The 23,694-nt window shown below is 48.0% G+C and overlaps 1 protein-coding gene across 1 annotated transcript in view; it reads left to right on the top strand.

Moving 5' to 3' along the window:
• Positions 1-1,217: 1,217 nt before the first annotated feature.
• The window catches only part of MTCL3 (MTCL family member 3), a gene marked incomplete at both ends in the record, with an annotated part of 29,904 nt that continues 7,427 nt past the window's right edge, over positions 1,218-23,694 (top strand). The window contains 3 exons of the mRNA XM_084261699.1: positions 1,218-2,129; positions 2,455-2,679; positions 6,131-6,289. Coding sequence (XP_084117825.1) covers positions 1,218-2,129; positions 2,455-2,679; positions 6,131-6,289 — 1,296 coding nt within the window. The remainder of the gene's footprint in view (positions 2,130-2,454; positions 2,680-6,130; positions 6,290-23,694) is intronic.

Raw genomic sequence — 23,694 nt, forward strand, 5'->3', positions numbered from 1 at the left:
ACAGTCTCATTGTCTGGTATGTTCCAGGCAGTAAACCAATTGTTAGGGTACAATATAATGTCTACATTGACTCTATCCAGTTAGGTTTCTTTCCGTTGGGAATGCTTAAGCCACATTCTAGGAAGGAATCATAGAATCATAGGGTTTGGAAGGGGCCTCTAGAGATCATCGGGTTATCATTAGTCCAGGTTAGGAACACTGTTATTTCTACTCTTGCCCACACGTTTTCCCTTTAAGGACAGTTGAATAAAACCCAGCTTGTGTATCATAGCCATTATTTTTAGAATATATTAAGAAAGAACCTTGCAGCATGCTGTGGCTTTTAGCAGACCTTTTTAATCATCAGTTGTGGCCATGAAAATTCTAGTTGGTCGCCGTGGGGGGGACTTGCCAGCTGGGCACCTCTGAAGGAACCCTGCAGAACATCTTCTACTGCCTGATAGCGGTTGGAAAACCTGCTGGAGTGATAACACCTCGGCCCTGTGTCTGTATCACCAGTGACAGCCCTGAACCAGTCCTTGGCAAGGCCTCTGGAAGCCAAGCTGGGCCCAGTCTGGGTGTGGAAGCTGACTGAAGCGCCCCTGTGCTCTCTCTGAGCTTCGCAGGCCTTCCCCTCGCCCGGGAAGAGCCCCTGGCAGAGCTGAGGGGAAACGCCTTGTTGCTCCCAGGCGTGCAGCCCTTTGTACCGCAGCCTGTCCCCCCTGGGCCGTGCGGGGGAGCTGGACGAGGCCTCTGAGGCGGCAGGGAGCTGCAGTACCGCCCAGCCCGGCGCTTGGCTGGGCAGCGCGGGCGGGTCGTGTGCGGGTGGAAATGTGGCTGCGCTGTGGCAGGGTTAAGGGCTCGGGGACGGGGAACAAGGCCCCTGGGTGCAAGCGGAGAGGACCCTGATCTCGGCCTCAGCCGTGCTGCGCGGACTCGGCCCCGGCAGCCGCTCCGGGCTGGGGCTGGGCTTCAGCCTCCGCGCGGCGCGTCCCCGGCCGCCGCCCTGCCCGCCGGGCCGGGCTCGGGAGCAGAGGGGGGACTGCCGGCGGCCAGGGACGGGCACGCTGGCGTCACCGGAGAGCCTGTCTCCCCGCCCCCCCCGGGCTGCCCTCCCCGTCCCCACCCCGACCGTCTTCTCCGCTTCTCCTCCCCCAGCTCCCAGGGCTTTGGCGGCGGCGGAGGAGGAGGCGGAGGACGCCGCCGGTGATGGACGCCTCCCCGAGATAGCCGCCGCCATGAGCCAGCCGCCTGCAGGGGGCGCCGCCGCCGAACCTCGCCTCCATCCTGAGGGCAGCAGCGGCAGGAAGCAGCCGCGAGCCTCCTCCCCGGCCAGGGCCCGCGACAACGCCCCGCGCCCGCCGCCCGCCGCCGCCGCCGCCTCCCGCGCCCCGGCCGCCGCCGCCAAAGCCGCCTCAGCGCGCCCTCCGCCGGGCCAGGCCCCCCGAGCCGCCCGCGGCCGCGCCGCCGACAAGCCGCCGCGCGGCTCGGCTCTGCCGGGAGCTGTCCAGCCGGCCGCCGGTGCTGAACCGCCGCCCGGCCCCGGCGGGAAAGCCGTCGCCGAGGAGCCGCCGCACGCCGCCGAGCCCGCCGCCCCGCCGGCCGCCGAGGAGGCGCCCCCTGCAGGAGGCGGCGGCGGAGGGGGGGAGCGGGAGGCGGGGGGGGTGGTGGTGGCGCCGCAGCCGCCGCCGCCGCCCAGGCAGTGGCGGGGGAAAGCGGGGCGGGCTCCGCTGAAGGGCGCGGGGGAGGCGGCCCCGTCGCCTCCATCTTCCTCCGGCGCGGGGAGAGGCCGGGGGGCGGCGGGCAGCGGCGGGTACTGGAAGGAGGGATGCCTTCAAAGTGAGCTCATCCAGTTCCACCTCAGGAAAGGGCTGGCGGCGGCCGCCCAGATGCAAACCAAGGGCAGCAACCACAGCGGCAGCGCCTCCTCCGCCTCCTCCGCGGCCGCCGCCGCCCCGGCCGAGCCTCCCCCGGCCGCCTCCGCCTCTTCGCCGCCCTCTGCCATGGCGGCGGCCGGGGCGGAGGGGCTGCGGCAGGGCGAGGCGGGCGGCGGCAGGAGCGGCGTCCCCGAGCGCGCCCTGAGCCCGCAGCTGCAGGAGGAGATGCAGGAGGAGATGGAGAAGCTGCGGGAGGAGAACGAGAGCCTCAAGGTGAGGGGCGGGGGGGGGGATGTGGTGGGTGGGTGGCTGCGGGGAGAGCCGGGGCTGGGGTTGGGGCGGTGGTGACGGTGAGAACCGGGGCCTGGAGGGAGCCTTCCTGCTGCCCTGTCCCCTGGCGCTCAGCCTCTCGCCGGGCGTGCGGGCAGCAGCGCTTCCCTGCCTGCTCGCGGTGCTTTCAATGAGCTGGGTTGTGTTTGGCTGGGGTCCCTGCCGGCAGCAGCTCCATCTTGGCCGCTTTCCCCTGCATGGGCTGACGCTTGTGCTTTCCACCCACCTGTTGCGTCCCTCTCCCCATCTCCCCCCCCCCGGGTGCCAGAACGAGATAGACGAGCTGAGGACGGAGATGGACGAGATGAGGGACAGTTTCTTCGAGGAAGACGCCTGTCAGCTTCAAGAGATGCGCCACGAGCTGGAGCGAGCCAACAAGAACTGCCGGATCCTGCAGTACCGCCTGCGCAAAGCCGAGCGCAAGAGGCTCCGCTACGCCCAGACCGGCGAGATCGACGGCGAGCTCCTGCGCAGCATGGAGCAGGACCTCAAGGTACGGCACTGAGCTGGTGGCAAGAGCAGGAGGCACGGCCCTCGTGACTCAGACATCCCCATCCATTCTGGTGTGTGCTGCGCACCCGGTGCCGCTCGTAGGACAGCGATAGCCAAGCTTTCCTTGGTAATCAGAAGTCCTCCGGGACGTTGGATGGGCTGTTTTCAGCTTTAGCCCACTCGTTTCTTTTGGTAAAGTTAAGGTGCAGGAAGTGATTCAAACACAGAATAGGATCGGGGTTGGACCCGATGATCTCTTGAGGTCCCTTCCAACCCCTACAATTCCATGATTCTATGATCTAAAGCTTTTGGATCTTCTATGATGCAAATTAAACCAGCCTCACCAAGTAGTCCCACTGACTTTGGAGGGGTTACTGTACCCTTCAGTAAAGATTTCAGATGACCGGGAGGTTGACTAGTTGCAGAGTTACCACAAGAAATCCTGACTCTGTTGGTGTCAGTGGAAAAGCCGCTGTTACCCTCAGTGAAGCCAGGAGTTTCCACATCCACCTGAAACCACAGGCACAGCCCATCAAATTTCAATGTGTAATCAACTGTCTTTCATCCATAGCGCCTCAGTGAGCTGCAGCCCGTTGCTGAGGAGAAGTTTCAGCCCTTATTTAAAGACTGAGTCCTTTGCTGTTGGTAAAATACCCATGTCCATTCTAGATTGGTTTAATTACAGGAAAAACCCATTTCTTGTGCTGCTGTTTAATTTCTGCTTCCACCCACTAGGTTTTTTCAGGTTCTTACTGCACAGAGATTAATGCACTTTTTTCAGTTGACTGCTCTCCTGCCATTTTGCATGGAAGTACAGGCCTCTGTGTGGCAAATGTGAGCTTACTGACCGCACTGCTGCCTGAAACTAGTTACCTGCAGCTCACTGGGTTCTGTGGAGTGCAGCTGAAAATGCTGATTTAATGCGTGATCAGCAACAAGGCCATTTTTAAACTTCTTTATACTTACTATAATGGATTGAGAGTCTGTTATTCCCAGGCCTGGTTTACAGGCTTGGATCATCTTCTCTGAAAATTTTCCAGCTTGTCATGATTCTTATTAAAATGTAGAAACCAGTCCAAGACATGTTCCAGTAATTTTCTCACTAATGCCATTTGAAATGCTAATATCCTTCTCTCTAATTCTATTTGATGTTCCTTTTCCGTGCATATTCAAAACTCCTGCATGCTGCTGTGGCCATGGCAGTTGTGTAAGTACAGCTGTCGATGTGGCTTTTGACAAAAAAAAAGTGCTTTCCTGGTCAGAAGCAAGACAACCCCTTTGTCAGGGGAATTTCTGATCGAAACAAGGGCCGTTTTGCGCGCTCAGAATGATGCTGAGGTGAACAGTCAAGACATGTACCTTTGCAGGCAGAATTTGGACATGACCCTTCATGTCCTAAGTGAAATACTGTGATTCCAGCTTGTGGAATCTTTGTTGGCTCAGTGTTGTATTAGCAAGTAACAGACACACAGGGCCTGAGAGGGGAACAGTGAGGGAACCTCCAGTGAGGTGGTCCCCCTGAAAAATAGGAGATAGCAGCTCAGTCCTTAGGTTGAGCTGGACAAAGGGCTCACTTTCATTAGGATTTCTCCTATGCCTTTCCCAATCACCATGCAACTGACTGTTTGGAAGGGAATAATGTTTTTGAAACGTGTTCCCACAAATCATGCATGTGTTCTGCTTTGGAGTGGAGATCAATGTCTAATGCCCAAATTCTGCCTAATTGAATTCTGGGTGCTGGCTAACCATAACTGTAACTCAGGTGCAATTCTCTGTAGTGTTCCCAACTCCTTTTCTGGAGAATTTCTATCCACAATAACACTCATATATTAGGGTACTTAATCCTTCAGAGATACAGTCTCACATATAGCTGTATTAAAATGCATCCTGGAGTGAGTCCCATTTCCTATGTGATCTAGAATGCTCTGCAGGATATCCCCACATTAATTGCTACTCCACCAAATTTTGTGTCAAAGAGTCACTACCTGTAATGATTTTGTTATTCTGCTATTTGGCTGTATTTATTGATACAGACTGTATTTAAGGGCTGAAGACAGATTCTGTTAGGCTGCTGTTGCCAATGTCTCCCATGATTTTCTATTTATTTTGGTTGGACAACCAGATGAGCAGTTTAACACTGAGTGTAGGAAGAGATATGAAGATACAGCCCTGTGGTGTGACGCTCAGCTCATCCTGCAGCCTCTTTGGAGCAGGGATATAATTGCAATTCCCCTCCACTCTCTCTTTCTGTTGGGCATTATGTGTCTTCAGTGTGCGTGCAGTGGGGGAGGTTATGGAAGGATCTTGTGCTGTACTGCAGTGTTGTATCTGTAACTCACACACACTGGGTTTCTTGTCAGGGGAGGCTGAGTCACTAGCTGCTGCTGCTGCTTTCTGGTGGACTGGATTCTTCTAGATGGCCTGCTTGCAATTATTATTGTTTCCTTTAGGGTTTTAGTGTGTCAAACAGAGTTCTTTGACATACAAACGTGAAGATTGTTCTAGTCAGAGCCATAAAGGACAGCTCTCTGAGCTCACCTAGCTAGTGCTAAGAAGGATTAATTATATTTCCCAGTGTTCTGAAAAAAAAGCAGGAAATCAGGCTTTTCAAACCATGTGTCTAAATCCCCATCATAACAGGGATTAGTGCATATTTAAATATTTGTGGTGCACGTTCACAGTTTCTGGTGGTTTCACAAAATAGAACACAAGTGGCATGAATGGGAAAGCTCCCATTACCTTAGATGAGGAAGAGGTATTAGCTCTTGACATGTGGCTTTTACCTTGCTGCTGTGAAAATATATAATAAAAAAGGTAAAACAATGTTATTTTTCCTATAAAACACTGGGCATCATTTGGGTGACCACAAAGTCAATAAAAATGCCATTTGTTCCTGTTTTACTCTTTAAATTAAGCAATAGAAGAAAATTCCAGATACTTAAATTCACTGCCTACGAAGGAGAAAGAAACCAGCAGTGTTGAAATAAAGGTGTGTCTGATTGTGGTCCTCTACCAGGCACAGGTACAGCAGTCCTGGAGATGGTGGGTCCAGCTTTTAGATGCTTCCTGCATGTCTAGTATTTGAAGGGTATATGACACAGCACCTTGAAAAGCATAAGCTAGCAGGGGTTGAGAGAAAATAGATGGCTGGGCTATCTCCAGGAATAATGAAGGTCCTATTTCACCACTGGCACAGCAGAACGTAAGGAGGAGCTGGGGTGTAGTATCCAGTGTGGTTTCTAGCAAAGTCCATATGAAGACTATACCATTTTTGGGAAGGAATTGGCTTGAATTCTGAGTGATTTATAATGATGCCTGTGGATGTCCTTGTCTATGTTTCCTTTCACACCACTTCCATTGAAACATCTAGAATCAACCTGTAAAGGGTTGCTTAGGTACTAAGCAGTAGTTCTTTTCTTTTAATCTTTCTTTTGAAATACCATTTCATCTAGGTTGCAAAAGATGTATCAGTGAGACTTCACCATGAATTAGAAAATGTGGAAGAAAAACGTACTGTGACAGAAGATGAAAATGAAAAATTGAGACAGCAGCTTATTGAAGTTGAAATTGCCAAGCAAGCACTACAGAATGAGCTGGAAAAAATGAAAGAGGTTAGTGTTGCTATTTGCTTCTGAACAAAGTATTTGAACTTCACAAATTCTTACTGCTGAACCAGCTGGTTTTCTTCCTTAACTTGTTTTGGGGACAAAAAATATTGCAGGCAAAAGTTGAAAGTTGCCAAGAGTGATGAAACACAGTTTGGTGATTGGGAAGCTGAGAACAAGCTCAAATACTTGGTGTTTCCTAGGCTTTGTTTTTCCTACTCAAGGAGGGAAATGTCAATGGTTCAAGAGGCTTTGAGACATTGTACTTAAGACACCTGCAAGAAGATTGCTGAAGAGAGTCAGAGGCACCTGACTTTGCAGATGTTGTTCCACACAGGTTTTCACAAGACCGTTTTTTCCCCATTGCTCACTACTACTAGGAACGAGCAGGCACACTGAGTCTGAGGATCTACCCACCTCCCCATCTTGATTAGTCATGTTCTTTGGAATATTAGGAAGTGAAAGACTCTACCTGGCCTTTCAGCATAAGCCTCATTTTACATTACATCTAATACATCTTCAAAATCACCCCATTCACCGTTGTACAGATGCAAGACACTGTGCTATTAAGTAGCAGAAAATAGTATCAGGGCAGTAACAACTTGGCTGACAGAGGTAACGGTGCATGCAGTGAAGAAGAGAAGCTGTGGGCTAAGAATGGCTTCTCAGAACAGATTTTAGGAACAGCTCTCCAGCTCAGTGTTTAAAATTCAATCGATGCCACTGACTCTCGTTTTTAGAAATACTCTCTAGCAGGAATGTCAGTTTCTACTTTGATCTTGTATGAAGCAGAAGAGTTGTATTGCAGTTGTTAAGAAAGGCAGGAAACTTTCAGTTGTATGGTAAGTTACAGTGTTTTTAGGAACTCTGAGTGCTTACTTCAAGTGATGTAGTATTAAAAATACTCATATGTTTCTTTACAGGAACTGATTTTCAAACATGTTAGTAGAGGATAAACAGGTGTTTTTTAGCACCTTCTACTACTTTTCCAGATAACTGCAGATATGAAAAGGGCATGAAAGAAATCTGAGCCTTATTCAGCTTCCCTCTCCAAGATATTCTTCTGTTTTCACTTTGGTTTCTGCCATCAAATGCAACTCAGTTTCCAGGACTGTCTTCTTCATGAGAGCATAGTCTTTCTGTAATTACCCTCACTTCCTGTGAAGCTTGGCCTTATTCCAAATTTTCCATTCTTATTGTTGATTTAGACTCTACTTTCTTGTAGATTCCCATTTCTGGATCCTTTCCTCTTGCCCTGAAAGAGGTTGTACCACAGTAAGCCTCTTTTGCCTTGCTTCTTCTTATGGGTCTTCAGATTACAATGAGGTGTAGAGGCAATTTAAAAGCTTATGCTCTTTGGGACCTACACACCTGCAGGAAATTAACCAAATAGTTAGGCTTCTTTGTCATCAGTAGTTACTTTCTCCTCACCCTGATTCTTTCCTCTGGCTGAACTGCATTTCTGCTGCTCTCAGGCTGCTCTCTCCTTTCTTTAGCTGGGGTGTTTGCCCCTTTCCACCTTTGCTGTTGGTATCAATACAGGGATGCTTGGGACTCTAGAAGGAAGTGTCATGTTTAAGCTAGGGGCTCTCCTACACGACCCTGCTGTCATGAAGCTGAAAGGGATGATTGGGATGGGAAAATGCAGGATGGGAAAATGCAGTAGGATGTTACACCAGAGCAGGGGTGGAGTGAACAACGAGTCAGAAATGCATCCTTACACTGACCTGGAGGAGAGAACTGCCATGCCCAGTCCTTACATGTGTCATCATGGCTAGGCAGGAATTTTCATTCATGTATTTTAAACAGGCTGCTGAGTCCCTTTCAGTAGGAGAAGGCTGCTTTTCAACCTAGGTCTTTCAGCACAGCATGGGGGAAGTTGGAGGATGGTTGTGGAGGTGCAACTCAAGAGAAAAGCAAGCTTGAAGTGAAGGCAAACTGTTGTGCACTTTGGGAGCATGCCATGACTTGGGGGACCAGGGGAAGGATGCTGGCAAAGAATATGAATTCTTAGAGACAGGGAATTTAGAATCTGGGAAGAAGCTATGAGAATGTTAACATGAAACAGTCAAGGCACTCAGATGTGTATTAGATTTTTTTTCTGTGGCATATACTTGTGGTGGGTTGACACTGGCTGGAGGCCAAGTCCCCACCACTCTGCCTCCTCAGCTGGACTGGGGAGAGAAGATACAATGAAAGACTCATGGGTTGAGATAAGGACAGGGAGAGATTCTTCATTAATTATCCTTGGGGGCAAACCAGAAACTTAGAAAAAATATTATCTAATTTATTACCCAAGCAAAACAGAGTAGACCAATGAGAAATAGAACCAAATCTTAAACACACACTGTTCCCCCACCCCCCACGCCACCCTTCCTTCCCAGGTTTCACTTTATTCCCAAATTCCCTACCTCCTCCCCTCCAGTGGCAAATGGGGACAGGGAATGGGGATTGAGGTCAACTCATCACACATTGTCTCTGCTGCTCCTTCCTCCTCAGGGGGAGGACTCATCACATTCCTCCTGTGCATCCAATGTGGGGTCCCTCCCACAGGACACAGTCCCCCATGAACTCCTCCAATGTGAGTCCTTCCTGTGGGCTGCAGTTCTTCACAGACTGCTCCAGCACAGTCCCCCATGGGGTCACAAGTCCTGCCAGGAAACCTGCCCAGGCATGGGCTGCAAGTCCTGCCAGGAGCTTGCTCCAGTGTGGGCCTCCTTGAGGTGTCTCCACCTGCTCCGCTGTGGGGTCCTCCATGGGCTGCAGGTGGAATATCTGCTGCCCATCATCTCCCATGGGCTTCTCCTCCCAGGAGGACAGGCTGCTTCACCATGGTCTTCACTATGGGCTGCAGGGCAATCTCTGCTCTGGTGCCTGGAGCACCTCCTCCCCCTCCTTCAGTGACCTGGGTGTCTGCAGTTTCTCACATCTTCTCACTCTCTCTCTGGCTGCTGTAGCCAGGGGGTTTTTTGCTTCTTAACTATGTCACCCCAGAGGCACTTCCACTGTCATTGATGGGCTCAGCCTTGGCCAGCAGCAGATCCAGCTTGGACCCAGATGGTCTTGGGTCTGTCAGACCTAGGGGAAGCTTCTAGCAGCTTCTCCCAGAAGCCACCCCTGCAACCCCCTCAGTACAAAACCCTGCCAGGCAAACACAAAGCAATACCTTTTCTTCTCTGGCAACTGGGGTTTCGTGCATCATAAATGCCATTGTTAGAGAGTCACGATGTTAATTTTCTGTTTGCCTGTGAGTTATTTCCTCTGGTTTCATGGGTTTACAATCCTTTCTCCTTTCAGTACAGCCATTATAACCAATGCAACCTCCTGCTTAAGGAAGTTCTGCTCAGCATAACTCAGAATGCAGAGTCAAGACCTTCTGTCTGGATTGTAATCTTCACTTCATTGATCTTAGAATTAATGGGAGAGTTAATCTCCAAGACAATAAAGCATCTTTATTTTACAGGATAATAACAGTGCTCAGAGTATGTAATGACTGATTTCTGTACTTTTATGTCATCAAATGTACTGCAAAACCACAAACCTTCCCCTTCTTCTTTAAATCTATTTATATATAACTGCCATGGGAAATCTGTTCTCCTTTCTTAATGAGCAGGGCGAGGTAGCAGAGGATGCTTAAAAGACTTAATAGAAACGTTGGAGGCAGAAGCACAAATTTTTCTTGGGCTGCCTCTAGAGCAGCACCAAAGCCCAAGTTCTTGCTGTGTGGATTCTCTGTTGTTCTAAAAAATATGGTAGGCTTGACTGGAAACATGTATAAAGGGATAAATGCTAGCTGATGTGACTGTGTTCACTTCTCCAGTGAGCATTTAGGTGAATACAGACTTGTGACTGTACTTATCCATTAATATAGAGGGATTGTTTATATTCAGTTGGTGGTGGCAGCAGAAGCTTGCAAGCATCCAGGGTTTGGAAGGTGTTCCAGCAAAGCATACATTTTTTATCAGTTACTCTTACTTTAAGTCCCCCAACCTGCATGGATGTCATTTAGTGTCATTCCTGCACACGTCCACATGGAAACACAAGATTTTTAATCTGCATTGTCAGTTCTTGGAATTTATTTGCAGCAACTGCTGCTGATTTCCTCATTATTTGTTATTATTAATTGCAATTCTTTTTAGAAGCTGAAAATAGAGATATTTTTTTCCTAGAAGAGAGAGAAACCAGCTGTAGCTAGATTTCATTGTTCCAGATTTAAAAAATGTTAATGAGTTGTTTGTTAATTCATTAATTAATATTCATTAATTTATGGTAACCACTTGTTAAAGCTTAACATGTAGAGCTTGTCAGGATAGCAGTGTGCCCTGGGGGCTGAGAGAGACAATGGGATCCTGGGGGGCATCAGGAGGAGTGTGGCCAGCAGGTCACAGGAGGGGATCCTCCCCCTCTGCTCTGCCCTGGTCAGGCCCCACCTGGAGTGTTGTGTCCAGTTCTGGGCTCCCTGGGATAAAAAGGACAGGGATCTGGAGAGAGTCCAGAGGAGGCTACAAAGATGATGAAGGACCTGGAGCATCTGCCCTGTGAGGAAAGGCTGAGTGAGCTGGGGCTGTTCAGCCTGGAGAAAAGAAGACTAAGGGGGGACCTTATTAATGTTTAGAAATATCTTAAGGATGGGATGCAGGGGGAATGGGCAGCCCCTTTTCAGTGTCTGTGGGGACAGGACAAGGGGCAATGGCTGCAAGTTGGAGCACAGGGAGTTCCACAGCAACATGGGGAAGAACTTTTCCCCAGTGAGGGTGAGGGAGCCCTGGGACAGGCTGCCCAGGGGGTGTGGAGTCTCCTTCTCTGGAGAGATTCCAGCCCCATCTGGACGCCGCCCTGTGCAATATGAGCTGGGGAGCTGCTTTGGCAGGGGGGTTGGACCCCATGAGCTCTCCAGGTCCCTTCCAACTCCTGTGATTGATTCTGTGATTCTGTGAAATAAGAATTCCTCTGCTGGCTGCAGAGATGCAGGAAGAGCCCAGCTAGCCACACTTCAGGTGGCCTGTTGGGAGGCAAACAAAGCAGGGAGAAGATAGGACAGATGTACTGGACCCTGAGCTGCACAACCCCTCCTTGCAATGCAGAGAAGGAATTGCAAGAGGCAGAGTGTTTTTCAGAGATATGCATGTCTTTCCCAAAAATAAACAGCTTGCTGTGGTGTTGCTCCAAGCTGGGTGGGTGCAAGGCAGCTCAGTTCTTACCACCACGTTAGGGTGATGGTCTCAAGCTGCCCTTTACTTCTGACCTAGCACAGGCTGTTGGCTCCAGTGCAGAGCACCTGATATCCATGGCTACACAGTACACCAGCTAGAGAAGGTTTTTGTCCTGTTGGTTCAGACTACAGGCAGAGCCCCTACAAGGGGCTGTGTTTTGCTGGAGTGGTGCCTGTCTTGCCAGTCAGTCTGTTTGCCATGCTGTGTGGAAATGGAAGAAGGCAGCAGGGTCTGGGGGAACTGGGCACTGGAGCTGGGAGGAGGAATCTGGATGTGGTACTAACCTGCTGTGGGACCACAGGAAATTAATTACACTTTCCTGCTTGCTCTTACAAGCTTTGCCTGCCCTGTTTGTGCACACATGAGCTGTCTGTAGATCCCAAATTGCTCATGTAGCACAGAAATCAGGAGGGTAGCTGGAAATTTCACAACAGAAATTGCTGGGGAAAAAAAAAAAAAAAAGAAAAGAAAGCAAGCCAAACAACCCCCCTTCTCCAAAACAAAAAACAAGGGCTGTGAAAAGGAATTGGTAAGGGATAATCCTGTTCCAGTCCCCATGATCACCAGTGTAAGCTTGCCCACTATGCCTCTTTGGAAAAACCCAATGTCTCTCCCTTGTCACAGCCTTTTCTCTCCCTAAGCCCCTTTTAGTGCCATTGAAACACAACCACTTTTTCCAGTCTTTCTCCTATAACTCACAGGCTCAGATTCTCCAGGTTCTCTCTCTCAGTCTTGATCCTGTGTCCATCTTTCCTTCCATTAATGTGTGTCTTGTAGTAGTGGCTGTTCTGCTGTCTTCTGATTCCTAAGTCCCAGTCTTGTCCTTCTCCCTCCCCATTCCTTCCTTCCCTGCATCCTTCCAACTCTTCATAAGTGTCCCAACTCCTTTTTGGATTTGAAGTCTTTTCCAATTCATTTACCCCTTATTCTACTTCAAGTCTATTATCCCTGTTTCTTAACTACAGCTCCTCTCTTCTGCAAAATTTGTCTCTTGCCCCTGGTTCTCTCACCCCCCTCATACAAATCTGTCAGCTTCCTTGGTTTGTTGTGTTTCTTTCCTTGTTTCCAAGCCTTAGCTCTTCACTTTTGCATATGGACTGAAAGCAGTGGAGGAACACTCAACTGTGCTAAGAAACAGGAACTGTATCACTGTGAGCACTGGAGAAAAGGTTCCTCCAGAGAAGGAGACTCCACAACCCCCCTGGGCAGCCTGTAATTGAGACTTTCTCATCTGTTATTTTTCTTGGTACCTTCTCTCAGGATCTTGAGCTTCTCTGTCTCACAGTTAGGGCTACCAGTACTACCATTGCTCATCCAACCCTTGACCAATGCTTCCTTATTTGCAAGAGATCCATCAACATGATTCCTACAGCTGACTTGTTTATTACCTGTGTCAAAAACTGTCTTCACTCCACTGCAGAAATGATGTGACTGCTTCTGGTTGTCAGAAAAATGCTTCATCTGTTTCCTCTTACTCATCCAATGGTCTGTAGAAGGTACCACCTGTGCTTCTGCCCTCTGAGTCTTACCCATAGCTGGCAGCTGGCCCATCACCTGTTAAAAGGCAATGCTACATGCAATTAAACTGCTGCTCTTTTGTGAAGAGCACAATCCTTCTTCCTCACCTGTAGAGTTTGTGTCTTTACATGGCTGCACTCCAGGCATGAGCCATCCTGCCAGGTCGGGGTGATGCCAGTGAAGTCACAGCTCTGTAGCTGTGCATGGAATTCTAACTGCTCTTTGTTTCCCATGCTGCCTGTGGCACAAGTCACTGGAGATGGGTGCTTGGTTGTGCTGCTTTGGAAAGGAAAGTTTGAGCCTCTTGCACAATGGTGTCTCCCAAGCACTTCCTAATTGCTCCTCATGCTTCCATTTCCCCCCAGAGTGTGAGCTTCATTTCAAACAGCAGGTGATGGAGGGAGAAGGGAGGAGTTAGAGAGAGATGGGCCCTGCTGATGTAGCTGCTCAGGTTCACTTGATCATTGTAGTAAATTGCACTTTTCAAAGTGTTGGGAGTAATTTGCTTGCTCCTGGCACCAGATGGCAGCAGGGGAGGAATTAATAAATCTCTCAAACTCGATTCCTTCCTGGGTCTTTTGGGGGACCCAAGTACCAAATCTGTCAGTCACACTCCTATGAAAAGGGCCTTTACACAGAGGGCTTCCATGATCTGGAATCTCAGTTTGTTGCCTCATGAAACTCCAATTTGCTTTGGGGGTAAGAACAACAGGATAATGAGGAGGCTTTTTAAAAATGCTATGAGAAACAAGTGTCTGGTTGAGCTTACACAGGAACAAGCAATAAAAGTCCTCTGTCTGCAAGTGCAGCCCAGTGATTCTCTGAAGTGCCACATCCCTGCAGATGCAGAACCCCCAGTTACCTCTGAGACTTGCTTATGTGAAACTCTGCCACCTTTGGTATCTTGCCTGAATATCTTGCTCCTTTAAAAACCAGTATGAAACAAGGATGCTGTTCAGCCTCTGTGAGGGAGTGACCCTGACATCTTTGCTCAGAGCACGCTGTGATTTCACAGTGGGCAGGATAAGCAGAGTTTGCTTCAGTTTAGTCCTTTGAATATGAGAAAAGAATCACAATGGAGAAAGAAATTAATTTCTGTGGAAAAAATCTGTTGTAGCAGTTCTCTGAAAATGTCATGCCATAATCAGGAAAAAAAATGATGTGCATTTGAGAAGTAGTTTACACTTAAACCTCATAAAATTGCATTTTAATTATGTATCAGCCATCAGCAATTCACAGGAGCCATTTGCTTCCAAGCTGTTTATCAGAACTGAAAATAAACAGCATAATGGTCAAAAATTATATAGCTCCAGAACATATGTAGTAAATAATGAATGATTTCAAAAGAATAAAACTCCATAAATACCTTATTGTGAAGAGGTTTTGTGAGGGAAGATGCCTCAAGGGGATTTTTTTTTCCCCAGAGAATCACTGAAGCTGGGTTTGTGATGCTTTGTGGGTTCTTCTTGGATTGTCTTAAGATTTGAAAACATGTGTAAAAGGAGTGGCAGGATTGCTTGCTAATGGGGAAGTAATAATGAAAGAGTGGCAACTGCAGTGAAAAAAAGTGCCTGTGGAAAGTATTTAATACAGAAAAGTATTTACCCATCACAAAATAAAGTTCAGGTTGGTCATGTCTTTTAAATCTATAACATCATGCTGCTACTCTGGTTTGATGGGCACACAGTAGTTCCTTCTTTGTGGCAAAAGGTTACCTTGCTTCCCTTTCCTTTCTGTAGTGGCTATCAGCAGCCTTAAATTTGCAAGTCCTCCTGTCACAGTTGTTACTGATGCCATATGCAGTCTTCAGGTAAAATCAGTCTTTTGGCAGGAAGGTCTGTTTTAAAGGGGGGAAAAAAAGTAATTGCCATTTAAAAAAAAAACCAAACTTACCCAGAACAGAGGCAGAGAGTAAGAGCTGAGCTTCCAGACACATGGAAACTACCTCTCAGGGAAAGGACATGGTCTCAAGTCAGCACCTGGGACCCCTTTTTTGTGGTTGGATCATTCTCCTCAAGGTTGTTCTTTGCCACAGAATTGCTTCCATTAGTCAAAAACGGTGTTTGCAAAGAAAATCAGGCCAGGGAAGGGCCCACACCCTGGCAAGTGATTGTTGGCATATCCCTCAGGTGGTTTAGGCCTGGGTCAGCCACCACTGCTTCAGTGCTTGGGCACGGTTTGGGGCCTAGCTGGGGTCAGAGCTTATTCCTGATTGACAGTTTGGATGTGGTCCCGCTTGTTTGGAAGGAGCTGTGGGGAAGCTGAGCTGTGTTGTCATTTTAGCTGAGAGGAAACTGAATTGTGGGGTGCCAGTTGGCAACAGGTCCTGAGAACGGTCTCTGACCGTTCAATGTAGTAGCCTGAAGACCAGACAAAGGGTCTCTGGCTTGGTATGGGGCCAGATGAGATGGCAAATGGGACACAGCAGAGCCAGTCCAGTCCATTGCTGCCATGTGAATTCCTGCTGCTGAGAATCCCTGGCCAGGGACAATCTCCAGCAGTGGCAGCGCTGACACACCTGGCATGTCCTGTTGTCTGTGGGAGTGGTGAATGGTGAGGTAGCTGTGTCTCAGGTGGTGCATGGAACTGCTTACCAGAGAAGATGGTTTGTGAGCATGGACTTGTAGTGGGGCTGGAACAGGTGTATCTGTTGCCACAGACTTTGGCATATGACTTCCTGGAGGTCCAGAGGAGAAAGGAAGTAGGTGATCTTGCTACTGACTGCAGTAAAGCCCTCAAAGTACGATGCCACATTAGCCACTGGGGGAAAGTTTCAGAAATCCAGCATTACTTGGTTTATGTTCAGGCATTGTGTAATCCTGGGTTGTTACTGTGCTGTTTGTAAGCCTGGGAAGTTTACTTATTTTCTAAGAAAAGACAAAATTCTGGTGACTCAGTAGTGGTCCTCAGTCACAGGAGGCAAGTGCTTATCTTTGCACTTGGCAGTTTCAGTATTCAGTTGCTCCAAGAGACATTCAGGTATCCATATACGTAATTTAGACATTGAGTACCAACTCAATTGCTCAAATTAAAGAAAAAAGTTGCTTAAAATTAACTTAAAAGTGGAGAAATGAACTCCCTGGTATGGCTGGCTGTTTGATCGCTGTCAGACTGCCTTTCACAGTTGTATCCATAGACAGCACATGATCCACACTGGTTCTTCTGTTGTTTTGCTTAAGTTTTTTAATAAAATATGATGCTTTTTACATTCTAACTGTCATTTTATTTTTGCCCATTCTGTCATTTTTTGGCAAGGTTCTGGGTTATTTGTTTTTTGCAAGACACTGTGCATGATTTGCTTAGTTTCTTTAAAAAAAGAGATGTGTGAGAGAGAGAATGAAATTTGACATCTTTGTACCTCTGCAAAAGCATGAATGGGAGTGCAGAGGTAGGACAGGATGCTCTAGATTTAGAGGAAATGCAGATGACTCTGCAAAATTGCTTTCTATCATCTGGAAGGCTTTATGGAGGCAGAACAGAGACATTTTCTAAGTGCTGAACCAGAGTTCTAGATATGAGGTTTCATTTGGAGTCAATGCACACCAAATGTCATCATTTTCCTGGAAGTCTCTCCAAGGCTTTGATGAATAAGAGTAATACATGATATCTGCCTCTTACATCAATGCTTTCAGTCCAGTGCTGAAGTGCACCAGTCCCTGCAAAGGAACACCTGGAAAAACAGAGCATCTGCAATGTGCTGGTACAGGTCAAAGCTGAGCTGGTTCCAGATTGAAAGGAAAATGACTACAGCTTTGTTTCTCTTCAGTGCATGTGCTTGCTGCTGGCTTCAGGGCTGTCCTTGTCACAGTCTTAAATTGAGCTCTTCACCAACCACACGTGAAACAATTTTCTGTGTTTAAAAAAAAAAGGAAAAGGGCAAACCCAGCCCCCTCTGTAGCCAGTAAATTTATTTGCTAGTTACTCCACACACAGAATTTCCCAGTGTGTCTTTCATGTGCCTATGTACCTGGTGGCTCTTTAGCAGAGCCTCACAGCCCTGGGTAGTCTGTCCAGGCTTTAGGAGAGTAAGCAGAAAGTGACACCCTGGAGGTAAGTGCTGACTTCAGCTGAGGAAGGAGAACTTTGTCATGTCACAGTACAGGTGGCTGTTACAGAGTATGTCCTGGGCCCTCAGGGAGTAACCTCAGTGCAGTTTGCAGTGTAAAAACAGATGAAAGAGGCTGGCAAGACCTCAAATGGGAACACAGACAGCAGAGCCAGATGCAACAAAACTGTCACAGAAATCACTGTATTTGCTATTCAATATATATTACTCATTACTTTTTCCAGATGGTGGTTCTGAAAACTCAGGTGGCTGACAGAAAATGCCCAGTGCCCAGAAAAGCCATCTGAAGCAAGTATAGCTTCTTTATGTGCTGCTATACATGATTAATAAGTAGTTCCTGAGGGAGGGATGATGCTGTTTGATAATTAGCATCCTAACACCACATAGTAGGGTGCAGAGGATGTAGGGTCATTCTCTGGGCTTTTGATTGGGCTGTACATCTTGGCTGCTTTTCTTTCAAAGCCATTGCCTAAGCCATTTGGGTGTGTGTGTATGTGTGTGTGTGGTGTTTGTTTGCTTGTTTGCTGTTTTTTCATAAAAGAAGAGGCAACCCAACTTCATGTGTTGTTGCAAATGCCTGACATTGTCTCTTGTGTGTGTAAAAGGTTATACAGTGTGGTGGGATTATTGGCTGCAGCGTTGTGAGTTTTTGAATGGGCCATCCCAGTGTGCAGGAAATCCAAGGAAGTTGATCCTAGAGAAGTGTAGAGACACTCTCAGAACATACAGGGATGGTGTTGGAAAATTTGAGGTTGCTGTGTCTGGAGAAGACTCCAGGAATACCTTACAGCAGCTTTCCAGCACCTAAGGCAGGGGGCCTACAGGAAAGCTGGAGAAGGGGTGTTTGCAAGGGCAGGGAGCTATAGGATGAGGAGTAATGTTTTTAAACTGAAAGTTTAGATATTAGATAAAACCTCTTCATTTTGGGGGTGGTGAGGCCCTGGCACAGGCTGCCCAGAGCAGCTGTGGCTCCTCCCTCCCTGGCAGTGCTCAAGGCCAGGCTGGATGGGGCTTTGGGCACCCTGGTCTGGTGGAGGGTGTCCCTGCCCATGGCAGGGGGTTGGAGTTGGGAGATCTTTAAGGTCCCTTCCAACCCAAACCGATCTGTGATTCTAAGCCAAAACCCATCTGGATCTGAATCTGGTGAGGCACGTTAAAGGACTATAAGAAGGACTTCTAGAAGTATATCGGCAACAAAATGAAGGTGAAGGAAAATGTGTGCACACTGGTGAATGGTGCAGAGAACCTTCTTCATAACATTCTCCTAGACAAGGTTATGACGTATGGGCTAAGTAACTGGGCAGTGAGGCTGACTAAAAACTGGCTGACAAACTACCAGGCTCAGTCAAGCAGTTGGGGTGAGCAGCACAAAGTCCATCTGGAAACTGGTGACTAGAGGTCAGCAGTGTCCAGTGGTAGGACAAGAACAAACCTTTTAGTGAAACTGAACAAACACTGAACACCTTGCCTCCATCCTGGGAGATCTTCAAGACCCCTTGAAGAAACCTGCTTTAGTTGATTCTGCTCTGAGCAGGGGCACTGGACTAGGTCTCCTGAGCTCCCTTTCACCTGAAATGGTCTGATTTTTCTCAACTCTGTGGTCTGTACTTGTTAATAACAGGCAGGATATAACTTCCCATTTATCAGCAGAGCATGCAGGGGTTAGAAAAGCTGACTTCTGGAAGGGAAGAAAGGAAATTCTTTCCAGCTTATTTCTGTTAAACAGTGAGAGCTCAGGGGCTGTCCAGGCTGCCTTTCTTCCCAGGCAAAACAAAGTGGTGACCAGGAGGTCAGAAGCAGGGCTGTGCTGTTGAGCCAGGCGTTCTTCCTGCGGCACTGACACGAGCGGGGCCTGCTGCAGCCGGGTGTGCTGTGCAGCTGTACCTGTGTCTGTGTTGCTGTGTGAAGTGTGAAGCCTTCTGTCAAGCTGTGTGCAGTCAGGGGGGAGCTGTGTACAGAGTACAGCAAGGGAAGTACTGCATACAGTGAGGTGGTGGGGATACTGCCCAGCATATCCAGCGTCCGGCCTTGGAGGCCTGGCTGGACGGGCCTAGAGGCTGCATGTGACTGTGCCAGGCAGCCCAGCTTCTTCCCTGAGCAGCACCACCATGCTGGTTGTGCTCTGCAGTGCATACTGCACTTGGAGAGCAGGGTGGCATGTTTTGAGACACCCTCTTCTTGTAGGCTCTCTCATTTGCACGTGTTTACAGCCATATTCTGTGGTGTGAGTGACTGCATGCTGAATAGAGGTGAGCCCCTTGAGAGGGACAGCCCCCAGCTGTAGGGTGTGCTGGGCTCTGGGATCAGCCGCTCTCCTGACGTGTGTGGAACCAGTGCTAGCCAGGGACAGGAACAACAGGCTTCTGCCATTTGCTCAGTACGACACAGAGGTGTGTTTTTCACTCACTGCAGCAGTCATAATGCCAAGATACTGCAGCTCCCTGGCATTTTAGCAGATTCAGGTTTTGATAACACTCCGTGGCTAAGAGTTCCAAGCACAGCAGTTCTTATTTTGGAGCAAAGGGCAGTGGATTATCCTTGTAGATGTGTGGGAGGTGTTTGTTTCTGCTGAGACATTCTCACATATTATGTGATTATTTTGTCCCCCATTGGTAGTGCTGACAACAGCATGTATTGAGATGGGTAGAATGAGACCTGTGTATATCAGTATTGTGTTGCTTTGTCTGATCCTGGTTGTATGATTGTGTTAATTGACTTTGGCTATCTCAGCAATGAATCCAGGTTTAGGATAATAACCTACATCTTTGCTTAGGTCACAGATGAGTACTGTCACTTAAAGGGTATTTGCCATGCATCTGTTTCCACCAGTACTGTGTGTAATAAAAGGCTTCTGCATCCCTGAAAGCATGACTGATGACATCCAACTGGCTTAATTACCAAGGGTGTTTTATATTACAGGCTTGGCCAAATTATTTTAATTTTTACAGATGGTAGCAGTTTAGATCTTTGATTAAATGATTAATAAGAAGCAACAGTTACAGTGCCCCAGAAAGAGTTTTGAACTGGACCATTTCCTTGGTGATAGATATGGATTCACTCAAACATTCATTTTCCCTTGTGGGTGTCCTTCTAGGACCTGCTGAGTTCCCAAACTTTGGTCGGGTTTCATGCCTTCAGAAATTAGGAAGACAGAACTGTGTACTGTGATCAGCCAGTCTGGCCTCCTGAAAAAAATGGGTCATAAAATAACCCCAGGAATTTTATTTAAACCAATGCTGACTTTTCAGAAAAAGGGTGGTTGGGGTTTTTTTCCTTGGGGTATTTTCTCTGGTCGGTTTTGCAGGGTTTTTTAGGGTTTGTTTTTTTTTTAATCTGTATGCTTAGAGTTGATCTGGTGTAGCCATCCTAGGGCTGATACAATGCAGCCACCTAAACAGTAAGCATTTAACCTGTGTTAGGAATTTAGCCTCCCCAAAGGAGAAAGGTAGGGCCTACTTGGAAGTGGTTCATTCCGCTTGTCTGAGGGTGGTTTGTCTCTGTGGAGAGGTGCATCCCTTTTTTGTTACTGCACAGGGAACCTCAGTCTTGACACCTACATCCCTGGGCTAAATTAAAGCTTCTGGTCACAGAATTACACTTGGACATTGTTTCAGCTGATTATCCTCTGTGACCCTGTAGCTACAGAGATGTGGCTTTTCAAGATGTCTTCTCTATTTTTTAGACTATTTTTCTATTGTCTCAGTATAGCTCTCACTCCTCCTTCTTACACGTGTATCTTCTCCCTGAGTTCATCTTAAAGCAAATAGTATTTGATTTGTGTCAGTGATTGTACAGAATCACAGAATCACAGAATCACAAGGTTGGAAGAGACCTCTGAAGATCATCGAGTCCAACCATTCCCATCCTATGCTAAACCAGATCCCTAAGTACATCATCTACCCTTTTTTTGAACACACCCAGGGAAGGTGACTCAACCCCCTCCCTGGGCAGCCTGTTCCAGCCCTGACAACTCTTTCAGGAACAATTTTTTTTCTAATATCCAATCTGTCCCTGCCCTGGCACAGCTTCATGCCATTGCCCCTTGTCCCATCTCCTGTCCCTTCAGGTAGTTGTAGGTGGTGAGAAGGTCTCCCCTCAGCCTCCTCTTCTCCAGGCTGAACACCCCCAGCTCCCTCAGCTGCTCCTCATAGGATTTGCCCTCCAGCCCCTTCCCCAGCCTGGTTGCCCTTCTCTGCACTCGCTCCAGGACCTCAATGTCCTTCTGATGGTGGGGAGCCCAGAACTGCACCCAGCACTCGAGGTGTGGCCTCACCAATGCCCAGTACAGGGGCACAATATTAGCTAATAAGCATCAACTAGATCTCTGCACCTGTGATGAGGCTTAGCTGGGTCGTGCTGGGGAGCTAAGCTTGTGTAGCCCTTCCACCTTTGGAAAGGTTCAAATGGCAGGAGACCTCTTCCTCTTCAAAGAAGTTGCTTCAACTGTTTCCTCATACCCTGGTGGGTGAGGGAGTGTGCAGTCACAGAAAGCAGTGTCACAGTTTGGCTGCCTATTTGACCAGGTCATACAGAGAGCTTTGAAAAGGCAGCTTTCATCTTCTACTGCTCAGGACTTTTTTTTTTCCAAAGAATAATAGGAAGGAAGGGAATGTGATGGAAGCATAAATCTGCAGCTTGGTTTTATACACTGCAAAAAAAGCTTTTACCTGGCTATACCACAGAGTTCTCATGATTTGTTCTAGCAATGTGCTTTCAGTTCAAAATGCAAAGGGTTTCTTTAGGTGGAGTGCAAATGTTGTGTATCATTTATCTCCTTTCAGTATTTTTTTCCTCATGTAATTGGCAAATTAACAGTGGCAAAGGATCTGAGAAAGGTAACTGAAGTAGCTCCTAAATAAAACCAAATGAAATAATACAAATATTTGAGGACAGCCCCTCTTTTCTCTCCTGCAATATGAAGACATTCAAAAGCTCATGGATTGCTTTCATTTTATCTTACTCCTCAGCAGTGTTTTCAAACATGCCAGTTTTAATATGAAGAGAGCATTGCTAGAGGTAGCAGGCATATGCTCAGCATTTACTTCATGGACGGGGGTGCTGTGATGCTTTGCATTTCACTTATCCCTTGCTTTTTTCTTTCTACCTTCATTTTGCAAGCAGAGTAGTGAAATACTCAGGAGTCCTCCTGCCCTCAAAGAAGAGTGGAAAGAGCAAAGGGTTGTATCATTCCATGTACTCGTGCCGATCACAGACACAGCCAGTGTCTCCAGTTGGTGGCTGCCACGTTGCACTGATAAGAGTTGCAGAATAAAGGAGACATTTTAAACACAAGAAGGTGTTTTTTTTGAGGAGAATGTGCATTTTCCATTTGCCAGTGTGCATAGTGTCTCTTTAGTTTTTATTACATAGTCTGATACCTACCTTCCAGCAGGGACAGGGAGGGGATTGTCCCTCTCTGCTCTGCCCTCATGAGGCCCCAGCTGGAGTCCTGTGTCCAGAGCTGGGGCCCCCAATACAAGAAAGATGTGGAACTGTTGGAGAGGGGTCAGAGGAGCCAGAAAGATGATCAGAGGGCTGGAGCAGCTCCCCTGTGGAGAGAGGCTGAGGGAGCTGGGCAGGTTCAGCCTGGAGAAGAGAAGGCTGCGGGGGGACCTCATTGCAGCCTCCCAGTCCCTGAAGGGAGCAGAGACACAGGAGGGGAATCAGCTTTTTCAAAGGATAGACAATGGCAGGACAAGGGGGAATGGATTAAAACTAAAGGAAGGAAGGGTTAGATTAGATATTAGGGGGAAGTTTTTTTCCAGAGAGAGTGGTGAGGGGCTGGAACAGGCTGCCCAGAGAGGTGGTGGATTCCCTGTCCCTGGAGGTGTTCAAGGCCAGGTTGGATGGGGCCCTGGGCAGCCTTGTGTAGCTCCAGGCCTGGAGGTTGGTGTCCCTGCCTGTGGCAGGGGGGTTGGAGCTCTGTGATCCTTGGGGTCCCTTCCAACCCAGACCATTCTATGATTCTGTGATTTGGAGTCAGTGGCAGTAATTTGTTTCGCCCAGCTCCACAGGCGAACTGACTGTACTGACTGAGGGGGAAATGCAGAACCCTGGGGCAAAGTTCTGCCTCCCTGCTCATAGTCACCCTGCGCCAGACAGAGTCTGTGCAGCCAAAAGTTGTTCAGCATTCAGCAGCTTTTCAGGACTGTAAAGCTGGTGTTAGGCTTGCTCTGGTTTTCAAAGCTCTACAGACCTGTCACAGTGGTTGAGTGGCAGCTAACTGCAACTGCATCCATAGGCAATAACTGGCTGCAGATGAGAAGGTTCACTTGCAGTTGTGAAGATTCATGAAGCTGCATATCCTTTGCCTTAGCCTGCTCAGTGAGGAGGGAGAAGAGCTGTTGTGGGGGCTCTGTGCACCCATAAATCCCCTTACATGTCAGGAATTTCTCCTGTGATCACCTGTATTGATTTTCAGATCACATATCCCCAGCTCAGGCTTGAAATAAACCTCAGTGTCTTGAGAAATTTTGTTATGTTTTGCTTAGGGCTTCTTTATTAGTTGCTGAGAGATTTACAGGCAAGAGGAATCTGAGTTCATTTCACAGCTTTCCTGCTCAGTGGAGTGTGAGGCTATTATTTCTGCATTGTGTTATTCTCAGAGAAGTTTT

Source organism: Gallinula chloropus (genome assembly GCF_964237585.1).
Source record: "Gallinula chloropus genome assembly, chromosome: 3".
NCBI classification, from domain to species: Eukaryota; Metazoa; Chordata; class Aves; order Gruiformes; family Rallidae; genus Gallinula; species Gallinula chloropus.